This window comes from Sorex fumeus, unplaced genomic scaffold (genome assembly GCF_029834395.1).
Source record: "Sorex fumeus unplaced genomic scaffold, SorFum_2.1 ptg000078l, whole genome shotgun sequence".
Lineage (NCBI taxonomy): Eukaryota > Metazoa > Chordata > Mammalia > Eulipotyphla > Soricidae > Sorex > Sorex fumeus.
The window spans coordinates 8,238,760-8,255,555 of NW_026606135.1; the positions used below are offsets into that span (position 1 = coordinate 8,238,760).

The 16,796-nt window shown below is 41.2% G+C and overlaps 1 protein-coding gene across 1 annotated transcript in view; it reads left to right on the top strand.

Moving 5' to 3' along the window:
- The first annotated feature begins 505 nt into the window (after positions 1 to 505).
- Positions 506 to 16,796, top strand: part of RPP30 (ribonuclease P/MRP subunit p30) — a 28,426-nt gene continuing 12,135 nt past the window's right edge. Inside the window, exons 1-6 of the mRNA XM_056130465.1 lie at positions 506 to 603; positions 3,475 to 3,530; positions 4,428 to 4,484; positions 5,003 to 5,077; positions 8,220 to 8,291; positions 14,463 to 14,552. Of these exons, the coding sequence (XP_055986440.1) occupies positions 522 to 603; positions 3,475 to 3,530; positions 4,428 to 4,484; positions 5,003 to 5,077; positions 8,220 to 8,291; positions 14,463 to 14,552 (432 nt within the window). The 5' untranslated portion in view covers positions 506 to 521. The remainder of the gene's footprint in view (positions 604 to 3,474; positions 3,531 to 4,427; positions 4,485 to 5,002; positions 5,078 to 8,219; positions 8,292 to 14,462; positions 14,553 to 16,796) is intronic.

Consider the following 16,796-nt stretch of genomic DNA (forward strand, 5'->3'; position numbering starts at 1 on the left):
CTGCCATCTCGTGGCTAACGACGGTTACTGCAGTTATGAATAGGTGAAAGTTTTTTTCGGATCTTCAAATCGGTCCTCCCCTCGTGCGAAAAAGTTCATTGTTCAACAAAGAGATGGACTTTAGGGAATGGGGAAAAAATGATTTCTTAGGATTCTATCAATCAGAAATTCTAGCAAGAATTTCTGGTATTGTACTAAACTCTCAAATGCATTTTGAAAGAACACTTTCTGCCTGATTTTATCGGCGGGAACGAGGAAGAGATGAACCCCTGCCGGGGAAGCTCTGCGTTCTCATTCAGAAGACAAAGAAATTCTGAAGCGAAGCTGCTGATTTCCACACACTGATTTTTGCTGGAACTCGAAGGCTGGGGAAATCCCCGGGAATCTTAGCGTTAAAAAGCCAATCAATCCATGAACCGGGAGGGAAGCGCGGACGTGCTAGGAAAACTACAGTTCCCAGCGTGCCCCGCGCGGCCCGGCAGTCGCGTGGCGCGGGGCGCGGGCGGTCATGTGACCTCAGCATGGCGGTGTTTGCGGACTTGGACCTGCGCGTGAGCTCGGACCTGAAGGCGCTTCGCGGGCTGGTGGAGAACGCGGCTCACCGTGAGTCTCCCCGAAAACGCGAGTCTCCGGGCCCGTCCGGCCTCTCTGTCCCCCGGAAGAGGAGTCCCGGGTCGGGAGAGACCGGCAGGGCCGCGCCCCCTGCCACGTCTCCTGGCACTTGGGGGACGCTGATGCGTTCCCGGTAATCCCGGAGGTGGGAAACTCGAGGCAGAGGGGAGTGGCGAACCGAGTCCTCCTCCCGCTTTCCTGGGGCTGGTGGGTGCTAGGGAGCCTCACCGTGTCGGAGTTTGCATCGGGCCACAGAGATGAGCAGCGGCAGAAACCAAGGCTTGCAAAAGTGGTTACTATTCCCGTGCTTTCGAATATGACTCCTTTCTTGCTCTTTCGACGGACGCACGCAGCTAGGGAGCTAGTGCACCGTGGGAGAGCCCTGGGGGGTCCAGGAAAAAAAAAAGGGCCAATGGGGATGCGAATGTCGGAGTAAAATGAGCTAAGACGGAGAGAGAAAAGGGATGGGACGGGAGCGGCGGAGCCTTGATGCTCGAATGTCTGATGTTTGACTCCAGGCGAAGCGAATGTCTCCGGTTTTAATGATCCGATTTACTCATACTTACTGTTCGCTTCCTTAGAGGGTTAAGTTTGGAGACACTCTTCATTTATAAATGAAGAGATTAATACGGGAGGTGCTGGATCAATCCTAGAGATCCATTGCAGCTCTGATTAGCATTATCTCTGGGATTTTCTGCATTAGCCGAAAGAAAGGGGTAGATGGGATCTGGCTCATTTAGGGCTGTTCAATCTCTTTTTGTTTATTTATTTAGTTGTTTTTGTTTTGGGGTAACAGCCGCCAATACCCAGGGATCACTCCTGGCTCTGCACTCAGGCTTACTCCTGGCAGTGCTCCAGAAACCATATGGGAAGCTGAGGATTGAACCCTGCTTGGCTGCCCTAGAGGAAAGCGCCCCACCCGCTGTACTATGGCTTCAGCCTATTTTTGATACTTTTTAAAAATGTTTCTCTGGAGTTGGAGAAATAGCCTAAGTGGAAGACATACCAATCATGAACTAGGCTGTTAGTTCATGTCAGACCCCACGTGGCCCGGCCCACACCGCTGGATGTAGATCCAGCGGCTCCCTCACAGGCAGTACCACCAGCTCAGACCATCATGAGGAGCAGCGCCTTTAAAAGAAAAATATTTTCCAGTGTGAAATTCTTGTTTTGCTTCCTCAGAGAAACTTTCCTGGTGCCACTCACTCACCGAAAGCATCGTGAGCAGCTTTTGCATGGGATGGTCGTCCTCTTCTTTGGGTACCTGGTAGTCTCAGCAACCCATTTAGGGCTTCCGAGATAAAGTACTAGTAAACGGAACAACTTTTAGAAAGCAGTAGGTGTCTAATTGCTTGTTTCAAAAATTGCCCCAATTTCAAAACGTTTGAAGGAGACATGGTAAAGCCAATATGCATGGTTAGCCAATCTTCATTTCTTTAAGTAGTAAATGGGAGTCATACATATGACTACATATGACTCTGCCTTCTAAGTCAAAAGGTAAAGTGCTACACGGTTCGTGGATGTGTTCAGAGACTAAAAATGGCAATGCCAGTTCTTAGTTTATGATATGATTTAAGAAACCAGCTTACACCCAAGACTGAGAAGGGAATGGCTCCAAAGTTGCCAGGGGAGGGTGATCTAGGGAAAGTTTTGTGGAAAAACTGAATCTAGTTCACATTTCTGAAAGACACGAGGGATGGCCAGGATGACTGGTAAAGATCGAGTCACAGGTGACTCCTCTAAGAACTGGGCAGCTATCTTTTTTTATCTTCTGGTTTTTGCTTTTTAGGATACCTCTGCGAGGAGGCCTTTTCTGAACCCAGGCTCCAGATTCATTATTATACTGTATGCATAAAATATTTACTTCTAAAATGTCTAGATATACACATATATGCAGTTACTTCTTTAATTACCTTATTTCTAAGTAGACTATAAGCTCTTTAAGAATAATTGATTGTACTGTTACATTTTTGTATTCTTTATTCTCAGACTAGTCTCAACAGCTAGCATGGAGCCTGTCAAGTAAAGGCTGTTCAATAAATATTTGAGGGAGAAAGAAAAGGAGGAAGTTGAACAAATTAAAGAGAGAACCACATTTTAGCCCTAATAAGTATTTCTAAATATTAATATTTTGTTGTCCTCATTGGTATTTAAGTTGGATACGCATCTTTGAAGGGGGTGGAAAAAGCCAAAAAGTTAGTGAAATGAGTGAGACTGAAGATAGGAGTCAAAAAGTTATAACTTGGGACTGGAAGATAGTACGAGAGTTACGGTACTTGCCTTAGGTGCACCCATCATAGGTTCCAGCACCACTCGGGCCCTGAAGCCCTGGGAGCTGCCAAGCAATGACAGGCGTGGCCCTGGTGATCCCCAGCACCAACAGGCCTTGAACTAAGTACCCGTGCATTTCGAGATCTGGCAGCAGCTGAACAGCCTGATTGAGGCGTAGCTTCCAGGGTCCTGAGCACCACTTGTTTGTCCCCCAAAGGAAAAAAAAAAAGTATAAACTTGATAAAAATATAAACTTGAAAATGAAATACAGGGCAGGAAAGAGTATGGTAATTGGAAAGGCAAAGTGTAAGTTGAGGGTCAAATTACTAATCCATCACAGAGGTCAGCGTGCCCTGCGCCACCATGTCAACTCATCTAATTCTCAGGTCAGCCCCAGAGGTGAGGTCTGTTGTAACCGCATGACAGATAAATGCCTGAAATTTAAGGTTAAGTTACATGTAAGTGATAATGCTCTGGTTGGAGAGCAGGCCCTAATCACTCGGCTGCCTCCTAGTCTCAGCTTCAGGAATTGGGATGAGCCTATAACGGAAGTTCTTTTGTTTAACGAGTATGTTCAATTCTTCTTTTCAGTTGGCTATTCAGTTGTTGCCATCAATCATGTTGTTGAATTTAAGGAAAAGAAACAGGTAAGATATAATTTTTGAGGTTTAATAACCAGTATTTGTGATGATTTGTATTTATATTAATAATAAAGAAACTACAGATGTGCCTAGTTTTGTTTTGTTTTGTTTTGTTTGGGGGCCGCCTAGTAGTGCTCAGGGGATTCTCCTGTCCCACTGTTCTGGGCTCACTCCTGGCGCCCGCGTGCAAAGCCTATTGAACTATCTCCCTGGCTTGAGTATATTTTTGAAATTTATTTTCTTTGTACATTTGTCTTATATGTTAACAGTTGAGCCAATACATATGTAAGAAAAGCATTTGGGTAATGTAATAAAGCAGGGTGTAAGCATTCCTAAATTTGATTTACTTTTTAATCACTTGCAGTAAGTTAAGAAGTGCATTTATTTCAACAAAACTATAATTACTAACATTTAGCCCTTTTAATTTTATTTCCTTGGACCCTATCAAATTGACTTTCCTCATAAACATACTGGTAAAAGGCCCTCCTGTTGATCATCGATTTGCTTGAGCGGGCCCAGTAACGTCTCCATTGGAGACTTTGTTGTTACTGTGTCTGGCATATCGAATACTCTCGGTAGCTTGCCGGGCTCTCCGAGAGGGGCGGAGGAATCGAACTCGGCCATGTTGGCTGCGTGCAAGGCAAACGCCCTACCCGCTGTGCTATCGCTCCATTTCTGTTTCAGTCAACAACTGTACCTTATTTCTCTCTAAAGAGTCTGTCTCTCTGTTCATTGATATTCTCAGCTACTCCTCTGCACTTTATTTAGTATTTTTGGATACCATCAGTTAGCTTGCTTTCTTGAAAAAAAAAAATTGCATGAGTGGGTGGGAACCTTGTAGTTTTTCTGTTATGTTTCATCTCATTAATATGTCAAATTTGGGTAACTATTGATTGTTAACAGGAAATTGAGAAACCAGTAGCTGTTTCTGAACTCTTCACAACTTTGCCAGTTGTACAGGTAGGTGTTTGTGTTTTGAGATGCATAATACCTATTATTCCATTAGACATGTCCAGTTATATATTTGGTTCTAGCCTGCACGGCTCTGTCCTCTGCCTCCAGTCTTACCCTTCTGTCAAAACTCAGTTCTTCCATGAAAATTCTGTTACTGTCAATTCAGTGTATTTTTGATGATCTTTCTTGAAGTCTCTTGCCCTTTGAATGATCACAAACTATATTTTAATAGACATATAAGCTTTTTTTCTAAACCTAACTATAAATACATTAGGGACAAAGAGAGTAGATTTTATTGCTACTTATTAACCCTTATTGCTGTACTTTGAGGTATTGTTTTGTTTTTTTGGTTGTGTTTGGGTTATTAGGAGTTGAACCCAGGACCTCACATATATCGAGCATATGTCTTGAGGTGTATCACAGACCCTCAACTAGTATATTTTAATGATTTTTTTCCACTGGTGAAGAGGAAACTTCAATCCATTTTACTTTATGCTTTGTTGATAGTATGTTTTTAATCATAGGGAAAATCAAGACCGATTAAAATTTTAACCAGATTGACAATTATTGTTTCGGATCCATCTCACTGTAATGTTTTGGTAAGTTGATTATCTTTATTCTCTTTTTGGCCTTCTAGGTTGGCCTGATTAATGTCCAATTGAATTGATTGGCAAGATAAATACTAAACAGATCATTGAAAGCTGTTTTGAAAGGAGGTTGTAAATAAGGAATGCTCTGGGAGTAGGTAACTGGGAGCCACCAGACGAAGTACTTTTATGATGGGGTCTCCAAGAATCAGTAATTGTTAAGTAGGTACAGAATAGAGGAGAGAATATTCTCAAAGGCAGTAAATACTGTATGTCCCAGGAAGTGAAACAGTATCATCAGGGCTGATTTCATGATGGGGCTAACCTGGTATAAGACTCAGGAGTTAGGCCTAGGCAAGAAGTTGGACATCCTTGAAAGTTTTTACTGAGGGAGTAAAATTATAGTGCATTATAGGGAATGAAGGTTCTCTGTTGTGGTAAGTAGGGATTTGAGAGGCATCTATGGGGAAGGATTGAAGCATTTGGTGATTTAACTGGGTATAAGAGGACGACTTGTTTGAATCACCTGAACAACCAGGTAGGTAGGTGATGGAACCATTTCTTATGATGTGGCTCAGTTGTCCTCACACTTCCCTTTTGTCTTTCCTACTTGTCCACCCACTCAGAGAGAGTCCCTCTCAGTTTCTGGGGCTCATCCTCCTCTACTTCCTCCTTTAGCACCTTCTTAAATTGTGCGTCATGACCCCAGCTTAACATCCTGTGAGATTGTGGAAGTGAGTGTGGGGAGGTCACAAAAAACCTGGCAATACTAAAAAGGCTTCTGAATGCACAGCCACCAAAAATTACTTCAATATCAAACGTGTAATGAATCTAAGGTGCTTCCGGAAGTGCTCATCTGTACTCCATTTCTTGAGGGTGGGGGGCGGAAGAGGTTGTGAATGGGAACAGCTTAAGAAGCTCTGTCCTATTCCACTGTTAAAGGTTGGAGTTCTCGGGGCTGGAAAGATAGCACAGCGGGTAGGGCGTTTGCCTTGCACGTGGCCGACCCGGGTTCTATTCCCAGCATCCCATATGGTCCCCTGAGCACCGCCAGGAGTAACTCCTGAGTGCAGAGCCAGGAGTAATCCCTGTGCATCGCTGGGTGTGACCCAGAAAAGCAAAAAAAAAAAAAAAAAAAAAAAAAAGGTTGGAGTTCTCCAGGATTTTGCCTATACTCTTCCCGCCCCCCCTCCCCCCATCAGATCTTGATCAGGAAGCCTCATCCTCTCCCATGATCTCAATATTCTCTATAGAGTGACCATTTCCAAATAATCTCTTTAATTCTGATTACTCCTGAGAATCACGCTTATTTCCAATGCTCATCTAACACACTTTAGTAAAAGTTTCATAGAAACATGTCATGTCCCAAACAAGATGATGTCACTATTTCTCTTATATCCTATCACAGGAAATGGTTCTATCAGCTACCTATTTGGTTGTTCAGGTGATCCAGACAAGTCATTATCTTTACCCAAATCCTTCCCATGGATGCCTTTCAAATCCCTTCTTAACCGCAACAGAGAACCTTCATTCCCTGTAATGTAAATTATAATTTTACTCCCTTAGTTAGAACCTTCAAGGAGGTCCAACTGCTTGCCTAGGCCTATCTCCTGAATCTCATCCCAGGTTAGCCACATCATGAAATCAGCCCTGATGATACTGTTTCACTTCCTGGGACATACAGTATTTACTGCCTTTGAGAAAGTTCTCTCCTCTATTCTGTACCTACTTAACAATTACTGATTCTTGGAGATCCCATCATAAAAGTACTTCATCTGGTGGCTCCCAGTTACCTACTCCCAGAGCATTCATTATTTACAACCTCCTTTCAAAACATTTTGTCATGTTTTCAATCATTCCAGCACTCAAAGATTGTGCATTTGAATATATTTAGTTTTTAGTCTTTAAATGCCCACACATACAGAGAGTATGTAAGCTTGATATCTCCTCCCTTCCCTTTGTTTTTGTTGCATCGTCTAGGGGACACCCACTCAAGTTTTGTTTGCGCACTTGGGTGCAATGGTTTTCTGAGTTTGTACATGTTTAGTTGTGGTGCTTGTACACAGATTGTGGTGCTCTCCAATGGTTGCACACATGCTTGTGCTGCACTGAAATTTGCATACTTTTTGTGGCCCTCACAACAGCCGTGCTCCAGGGATCACATTCAGCATATGGCATGGGGTGCTGGGGATTGACTCATGATCTTGTGCCTGCAAGGCAGATAATTTACCACTTAGCCACATCCATGGGTGCTGAGTTGTTCTTTTTTAAACGATGGCTTTGTATTTAACTGCTATTTATTCTTCTGTCTTGGACTCTGGATATTTTCACGTACATTTAGCCTCTTAATTTTTGGTCGGGGGAGAAGGAGGTTTGGGCCATGCTTGGAGATGCTCCAGTTTCTGTGTCCAGGGATCACTCCTGGTGGTGTTCATTGAACCATATATAGCACCGGGGATTGAACTGGAGTTGACCGCATGCAATACAAGCATCCTAATCACTGTACTCTCTGCCCCCTTAATTTGTTGTTAAAAGTATTATGTGAACCTAACTAAATCTCCACTGGTCATAGTATTTCTTTCTCTCTTTTTTTTTTTTTTAAATAGGTGGGGAGGGGGGAGTAGCTAGAGCGATAGTACAGTGGGTTGGACACTTGCCTTGTCTGGTAGGTTTGATCCCCTGCCCCACATTTGGTCCCCTGTACCCTACCAGGAGTGATACCTGAGTGCAGAACTAGGAGTAAGGTCTGTACTTTGCCCTAGCAATGTGTGCTCAGTCCCCCTCCCCCCAAAAAAAAGATTCTGATGAGTTCCACTAAGAACAAAATTATGCAGTTAATGATTTTATATGCCTAGGAGCCCTCATCCCTACTTCCCACAGCAGGAGCTCAATACATACCTGGCAAGCTCTTCAGCCAACTTGTTTGTCAAATCTGATTTCGCCTAACTGTCTAGGAAGGGGGAGAGGGAGATGATTCATAAGATAGATGTTGATATCTAAAGTCTTGGCATACTTAGGTTTTTCTGCCAAGATGGAAGCAGAAATGTCAGTGGCTGGAAGGGACAGGTGATTGAAGTGTAAGTGCCGCCAGGCTGTTGGTCCATGAGTGCATTTTGTAATTACTCTGTGCTAAACATTCTTTTTCTATTACTAGAGAGCAACTTCTTCAAGAGTCCGGCTGTATGATATTGTTGCAGTGTTTCCAAAGACAGAGAAACTTTTTCACGTAAGTAACAGATAATGAAAGGACCATTCATGTTATATAGGAAATCTCATGCTTTGTCTTTGCAGGTGATATATTACACTTCATCTGGAAATTTTTTTTTCCTCTTCTAGCTTTAATTTTATTTCCTTTAATTTCTTTTTTTTTTAAAAAAATTTTTATTAGTGAAACACCATGAGGTACAGTTGTAGATTTACAAATTTTTGTGCTTGGGTTTCGATTATACAATGACAAATACCCATCCCTCCTCCACCAGTGCCCACTTTCCACCACCATGGTCATCTGGAAATTTAATATTTATAAATTATATTTGAAATTCTAGAATTTAGCAAGGATGAACTGAGGTAGCAAGGGTTTGGGGCTCAATTAGTCATCCTGCTGACATTTGAGGAACTCAGGTTGAAAGAGCCCAACAATGTTTGCCTTTTTCTTTGGCTTTTCTTCCTTCTTTCTGTTCTTTCTTATTTATTTGTTTATTTTTATTTTTGTAACTTCTCTTGGGCAAATCTTGGTCCTTCTTTTTCCAGTGCCAGATCACTCCCCCCTTTTGCAATGCTCTTGTTTAGTAGCAAAATTATTACTAGATAAGAGTTCTTGTTTCGTCTAGTAGCAAGGGTGCTACTAGATAAGTCTAGTTTCTGGGTTCTGCTGTGGCATACAAGTTCCCGTCTCCACTGTCACATTCTCTTCTGCCTCTGCTGAGGTGGATGCTGTCCACATGCCAGCAGGATCATAGGAGCCTTTAGTAGTCCCCAGATTCTTCAAAATTACCCACCTGCTAATGCTTTGTGTTCTGAGAGTTTTTGTAATTTTAAACCTGGTCTAGTTTTGTCCTTTTAAATTTGTCATTTCACTGAATTTTCAGGTAGAAAGGTTGCTCAACATTGCTCACTTGGTCAGCTTGAGACAGAACATACTGGACATCTTTAAGTGATTGCAGAAAGGCAGAAAAAAATTAATTGTAATGCAGTTTTCAGGAATATTTTTGTAAAGTGAAAAAAAAACCCTTTTAAAATGTACTGTTACTGTCCTCCCATTGTTCATCGATTTTCTCGAGTGGGCCCAGTAACGTCTCCATTGTGAGACTTTATTGTTACTGTGTCTGGCATATCGAATACGTCACGGGGAGCTTGCCAGGCTTTGCCGTGCGGGTGAGATACTCTTGTTAGCTTGCTGGGCTCTCCGAGAAGGGCAGAGGAATCGAACTCGGGTTGGCCATTTTGGCTGTGTGCAAGGCAAACGCCCTATCCGCAGTGCTATCGCTCCAGCCCATCCCTGGTGCATCTATTAGAGGAGGGAAATCTTGTTTTTTGTTGTTTTAATTTTATGAGATAGTTCATTTATAAACAAATGAATAAGAAATATAAGCAAACTTAGAGGAAGAATGTCACTGAATTTGTCCAGTAGATGGAGCTGTTATGTAAGGTGCCTCCTGTGAAATAAGTTTAGTTTCCTTGGCTTATCGTCCATTCTTAGTTGTTTTTATGAATGCAGAGAAGCAGTATAAATATCCTTGAATGCTGGCGGGGGGTGGGGGGGGGAGGCAGCAGGGATTTCCATCATATAATGCTCCCTTAAAGTCAAAAAGCAGACATGTTCATCCTCACAACAGAGGATTCTGTTCCAGGTACATATGAAATTCTGATTCAGGGCGAGGACTGACTTTTCGTAGAGGAAGACTAGTTTTATTTCCACTTTTGTTAAGCTTTATTATAGCAGCTTATTTATGTAGAGACTTCAAAAGCTAAAAACATAGCCAGTTTTTTTACTGTACATTTACTTTTTTCAAATTGATTTCGATTGATGATTAGAGAAAACAATAATTAAAAAAGAACTATTATGGCTTAAAATACTAATTTATAACCTTTCAGACTTTTACATGTTCATTACTTGTATGTAGCAATCTTACGGGATAGAATAGATTTTCATCACTCCCCATTTTGTAGAAGAGAAAATCGAAACTCAGGAGAATAGTTTGCATTAAATTTCAAATAATAGAGCTGTCTATTTTCTTTAAGTAAATTATGGTTTCATGTGATTTTTTTTCTTATTTAATCTTCTAATTTGTTTTTCTTAGACTATTCAAAATCTAAAGTATGCGACTGTGATGGTTAGAACATTTTCTGGAAGATGAAAGAAAGCAATAGATACTACATAAAGTATTTAGGATTGGTGGTATAAATTCACATGATAGCACAGCGGGTAGGGCGTTTGCCTTGCAAGCGGCCAACATGGCCGACCCGAGTTCAATTCCTCCACCCCTCTCGGAGAGCCCGGCAAGCTACCGAGAGTATTCGATATGCCAGACACAGTAACAACAAAGTCTCCAATGGAGACGTTACTGGGCCCGCTCGAGCAAATCGACGATCAACGGGAGGGCCTTTACCTTACCTTACCTTTTACACGAAAACTTAAAAATTATAATATCTTGTTTTCATCTATTCAAATCTTCTTTCGCTTTGAGACCTGGCCAGCAGAGGTACCTCAGCAGTACAGAGCTCAGGCTTTGCATGCAGGAAGCCTGGATTTGCTCCCCAGCACCCTGTGATCCCCAAATACCAAGCCAGGAGTCCCCAGAGCAGCCCTAGTGTGGCCCAAAAAAGAAACGTAATTGGAGTTTACTCTTTCTGTTTTCTACAGAAAAACAGCTTAAGTGAAGCTTTTGTAAATGTATCGTATTTTGGAACCAGGTCAAACGCAAGCAGTTTGTTGCTAAACAGGTTAATGTTTCAGTAAGTGACTTCAATTGTTTGGTCATTTGATTTTAACATTTTAACAGAGATCCCTGTAGATATCATTATTCTAAAACTACTCGGTCTCTAAGATGAGTCATAAAAACCTACACACACACATATGTTAACAATTAGTGGTATAAGCTCTAGCCACTTTAAATAGCATTGTTTCCATGGGAAATAGCATACTGTTTTCCACTCAGTGTCTGGAAGATGTCTCGGATAAACCCTCTCCGGAGCGCCTCCCAAGGCTAAGGTACAGATGGAAGGTTGTGCGAGGAGTCCGCTGGCCCACGCTCATTGGGATGAGACATGCGGGCCAAGAGAGACTGATATAGGAGCGCCTGAGTTGGTTATTCCCATTTAGGTATTAAAAATGATTGTATCAGGATGAGGTAGTTTCAGGTTATTTAGTCTAGTGGTCTCCAAAATTATTTGATTACATGCCTTATCAATTAAAAAAATGCATGGCACTCTGCATCCCAGTATGTGTAGGTTTGTTATAAATTATTGGCATGTCTCGTTATTCTCAGTGTGCTCAGTAAATTAATATACACATAAATTGGAGAAAGTGAATTAAAATGTGAATAGACATAGAACTTCTATTTTCTTTCAGCTTTCAAATTCCATGCCTTACCCTTTGAAGAGCACTGTTACTAGGGATGCTGCCAATACTGAAGACTCTGGAGGAAAGGGGGATCTTTCAGGGCATTGGCTCTGGAAATAGAGTCTAGGGCTACTGAATTCGGAGCTGCTGGGAATATTAATTAAAATGTGGATAATTTAATCCTGTTTATCACTGGACATGGACCTGGTGATTTTTTACTTACAGTAAATTGTACAGGGGAGGGTTTTTTAAAATTTTAATATAGCTGTCATTAAGAATCACTGTTTATTGTTATTTGTTTTTTCCCCCGGGTAAACCTGACTCTCCTTTGGATTTATTTATCATGAGATAGTAAATGTAGAAATCTGATAGTCATGTAGGAGATTGGGGGAGACTGAACCACTGCTCTCCCATTCCCCTTGTTCTCTAAAATCAAAGAGAAATAAGTGTATGACTATATATATATGCTTTTTATTGGGAATAAGCTTTCCTTAAACCTTCACAGCAGTCCTTGCCAAAAATAGAAAGTTAAAAGCACTAGATATATATTCGTAGACAACCTGCCAAAACCATTGTAAGATTCTTAATCTCAAGTAATATTTCAGTGTAACAATTTTTATTATGATTTAAAGAAATATTTTGATAAAATCCGAACATTAACTATTTTATAGCCACCTAAATATTTCGCTTCACCATTTAGATTAACTGAAAGATAAATAACTGTCAGAGGAAGCCAGGTAGAGCTGTTTTTTGTAACCGAAAGTTGGTTATAATGTGTGTACTTAAACCGGTATAGGAATACTTTTTAATTAGTCACTGTTATTTGGGGATGAAGGAGTCATACAAGAATAAAAAGTAACCCGGTTTAGTTTTATTTGGGCAAGAATGTTTAACTGGTTTTTTAAAATGAATCAGCTTTTTTAATGAATAATTAATTTTCATGATAATAAACTCAAACAGTACTAAGGGGAAAGCACATTTTCCTCCCACTTAAGTTTCCCTCCTCATTTTTCCAGAGGTTACCACTGTTAGCAGTTCTTATGCGTTATCTTATGAGCTGTGTCTTTATATAAGCTCCTAGTTCTTCCTTCATATCCCCCTTCCTTCCTACGTAATATACTTCTTGCACCTGTGTGTCTTGATGACGGTTCCCTAAAATCTACTAGAACTATATTACTTCTTTCTCTTTAAGGGGTCAGCATATTCTGCTGTACAGTGGAACCATAGTTCATTGTAGTAAAATCAAGAAATACTGAATTGTATCTCGCCTTTTGAGTTTGATATTGCAGTAACTGCGCTAATACCCTTAAGTACTTTTAAGGAAGAGAGCCTTAGGCTGTATTAGCAGTTTGTCTGTAGGATACACTTCTATAGACGAAATTGCTGGTGTGTGCAATTTGCAATTTTGACACCTCCTGCTCAAGTGCTTTTCAAGGAGTTCCTGATGTAAAGACCCTCGGCTTATTCATTCTTGTGTCAGTGATGTGTGGCCGAACTTTTGATCTTTGCCATTTTAATAGTTGCAGAAAGGCAAACACAGTAGCTGAACTTGTTTGGTCTACTATTCCAAGTTTTTCTTAATCTATCCTTTTCAAAATTTCGATGGCTTTTTACTGAGTGTGACAGCTGTACAGTTGGATTGGGGCAGATTCTTCATGAGGCCAGTGTTTCTGCCAAGACAGCGTTACTTCTCAGGCTTGCTCCGTCACTTTGAATGTCTTGAAGCCAGGCAGTCTCTGATCGCTGCATGCTTCATAAAGCTCTGGGGTGGGATAGAGAGTTTGAATGGGGATCCTGAAGGGAAAGGGGAAGACGGGCCATTCCTGTCACTGCTAATCATCAGGCGGAGCCTCCCAGGCATTGTTTCCCGCTCTGTAACCTCTCCCTTATGTCCGAGGGACCTTTCCATGAGTCTGTGCCTCTGATACTGGTTCCCCTGCCTCGCCACCATAGCAGCTCAGATTTGTTCATTAAGCTGGTGTTCATCCGCCTTGCCAGTGAGACTTATTTTTAATGCAGTACTCAACAGCCAATTCTTTTTATCACTATAAATCAAATAATGACAAAATCAGGTGAGATCCACATCTTCTGACAGTGACTGAATCCTTTGGACTTGTAACTCTCGGGCTAGTACCTTCCCCCACCTGAATTTTACTTCTCTTTCCTGGTTTTCTATTTCTGATTTCCTCATCTGTTGATTTCATCTTGGCCCTATTTTTTAGTAACTACTTTAGATTTCTTTTGGAAGTAAATACAAACTAATGATCAATAATAGCAAAAATCAGAATAAAAGGGAGGGAAATTAAAATTTTAAAAATAATTTCCATATCATTGTTACAACTCTCCTCTTTTCATTAGTAGCTGAACAAAATACCATTGGTAGTGCTCTGTTGTCTGGTTTCTTCAGCCTTTCAGTACACCAATAAGAGCTATAGACCAGAGATAATTCCTGGCCCAAAAAAAAAAAATTATGGAGTAAGTCACAGTGCATACATTTCCTTTGGCTTATTGTTTCCCTCTTGGATTTTAGAGCAGTTTCACCTTTCTGGAATACTGTGTGGTAACCTTCCACAGAACAAGCCCCTTTGCCATTCAATTTCTGTAGTTGACCGTGAGTTTGAGAGTTATTAAGCCCCATGTGGTCTATTGCCTCTTCAGACCATAGTGAAGGAATGGCTAACCATTGATTTTATAAGATGTCAAGTATATTTCTGCATAGAACCATTAACACTGTGGAGGGAACCATATCTATTTTGTTACATCAGATTTAACTGTAGATCCCATTCTTAATTTGTGTCCTTTTGGCTTTATCATTGGATTTTTTTCTCTTGACAGGTTGCTTGTACACACTTAGATGTGGATTTAGTCTGCATAACTGTGACAGAGAAACTACCATTTTACTTCAAAAGACCCCCTGTTAATGTGGTAAGTGTTAACGCCTTCTGTTTTATACTTAATCTACAGAAATTTGTGTAAACAAACTGAAAGGAGGACCGAGAAATGAGTGGTCTCATAGGGAAAACCTGAAGCTAGGTAACAGATAGGAGGCTATTTAGGAAAGAGAGCAAACTAAAGCAAAAAAAAAGTTTAAGATTAAAAAAAATTAGTAAATTATCAAGAGTTTTTGGGCTCGAACGATAGCACAGCAGGTAGGGCATTTACCTTGCACGCGGCTGACATGGCCGTCCCGAGTTCGATTCCTCCGCCCCTCTCGGAGAGCCTGGCAAGCTGCTGAGAGTATCTCGCCCGCACGGCAGAGCCTGGCAAGCTCCCCGTGACGTATTTGATATGCCCAACATAGTAACAAGACTCACAATGTTACTGGACCCCCATGAGCAAATCAATGAACAACGGGAGGACAGTGACAGTGATCAAGAGTTTTTGAAAGGCCTGAGAAACCAGGATTTCTGAGGACTCTAAAACGATGGCAGATAATAATGGACCCTAGAATCCTAAACAATGAATATTAAGGGACAAAACAGGAAAGAAAGGAAAGGGGAAAATATGAGAGTGTTTTTAAGGCATCAGTGCGCAAGTTGAACAGAGTAGGGCACGGAGTACACAGGAAGCAGAATCCGTGCATGGTGAAAATCAGAGCCCAAAAGACAAACCCTTGGGGTCTGAGCATAGAGCTGAGGTTACCAAGGTGGGAGAAAAGAGAAAAAGGAGGCAGGGTGGTCCAGAAGAGACCTGGAGACAGAGGTGCAGGGTTTTCAGCACTTCAGTTGTATTATACTAGTACAGTAACTTGGACGCCAAGAACACAAACAAAGAAAGAACTCTGTGAATAAAAGAATCAAGTCTGCATTAAAACATGCTGATTCACACAGAAACCCAAAATTCTTTTCATAAAACCCTAAAAGAGTAGCCGTTTGTTAGGGGGCCTATTCGCTCTTCCCTGTGCTAAAAAATTGTTCCTGTTACCTTTTGCAGAGTGTCATTTCCTCTCCCCTTCATCTTCCATCTGTCTTGCCTTTCTAAATCTGATTCCCTTACTAGGTGATATTACTTCCCATGGGTAACTATAAGATCAGCACAGTCGCCAGCTATTAACAGCCAGATTCGAGGAGGGATTAGGAGTTATTTTAGATTTGTAGACTTCTGAAGCTCAGTTCTCCTAAAAGCTATTGAAGGAGAAAAAGAGTTTAACTTATACACGGAATCTCATCAGAATTAAAAAATTAAACATTTGTGCATTTTTTTTTAATAACTCCACTGGCACTATTTTTACATTTTAAGTTTTTGTAGACTCAAAGAATCGAAATTCCTTCCATTTCTATTTCTCTTTTTCTGGGATTAAGGAGCTGACTCGATGCTGGGAATAACGGGAAAAATTAAAAATTAAAATCTATATGGTATGAGAAAATTGCCCAATGTAGAAAACTCTTAAGTTGGCTCTTTCCTACCCTTAAAAACATGTTACTAAAACTACACTCAAAAAGTGCCCAAAACTTAACAACTAAATTTATTTAAAAACCTTAAAAGGAAAACAGCTCTTTTCTGATAAGTACTGAAAGTGCTCTGGAACATACAGACACGAGTAATTTTGTTTCTTCTTTCTTGCCAGTGTTTTAAATAAATAACGAAACACTAAAATAATCCTTGAATCATCCCATTTTAGAGTTGGAGTTTTAATTTGCTTGGTGGTTCATTTATCAAATATAGTTGACTAGAAGTTAGCGAAGAAGCATATCAGCTCTTCAGTCACAGTTCTTAGGACAGCTCTGATGAGCCCCAGCTACCTCTGAGAAAGGGCTCAGGCTAACCTGGGCTGCCTACTCCCAGTATACTCAGGAATTACTTTTGACTTGGTGCTCCGGGGTTGCTCTCAGCAGGGCTCTGGGTACCATGTGATGCCAGGGATTGGGCCAGGACCCCCACACGAAGCACATGCTTCAGTTGTTTTGAGCCATGTCCCTGTTTCTGCCAAGGCTTTTTACTCACCTCAATGCCAAATCCAGTTTTTATGTGGATGACAGTACAGAAGCCCTGTAAATTGCTGTTAAATTGCAACATTTTCGCCCCTTTCTCTTCACCTGAATAACTTGAAGGGCCATTTTCTGGGTGCCCCTGTCTGTAAACACACATGCAATCCCATGTCCTTGGTTGAGAGGAGAGCAAAGCATGTGCAGCTGAGGCCGGGTCCATGGAATGGTCAGTGGTACACAG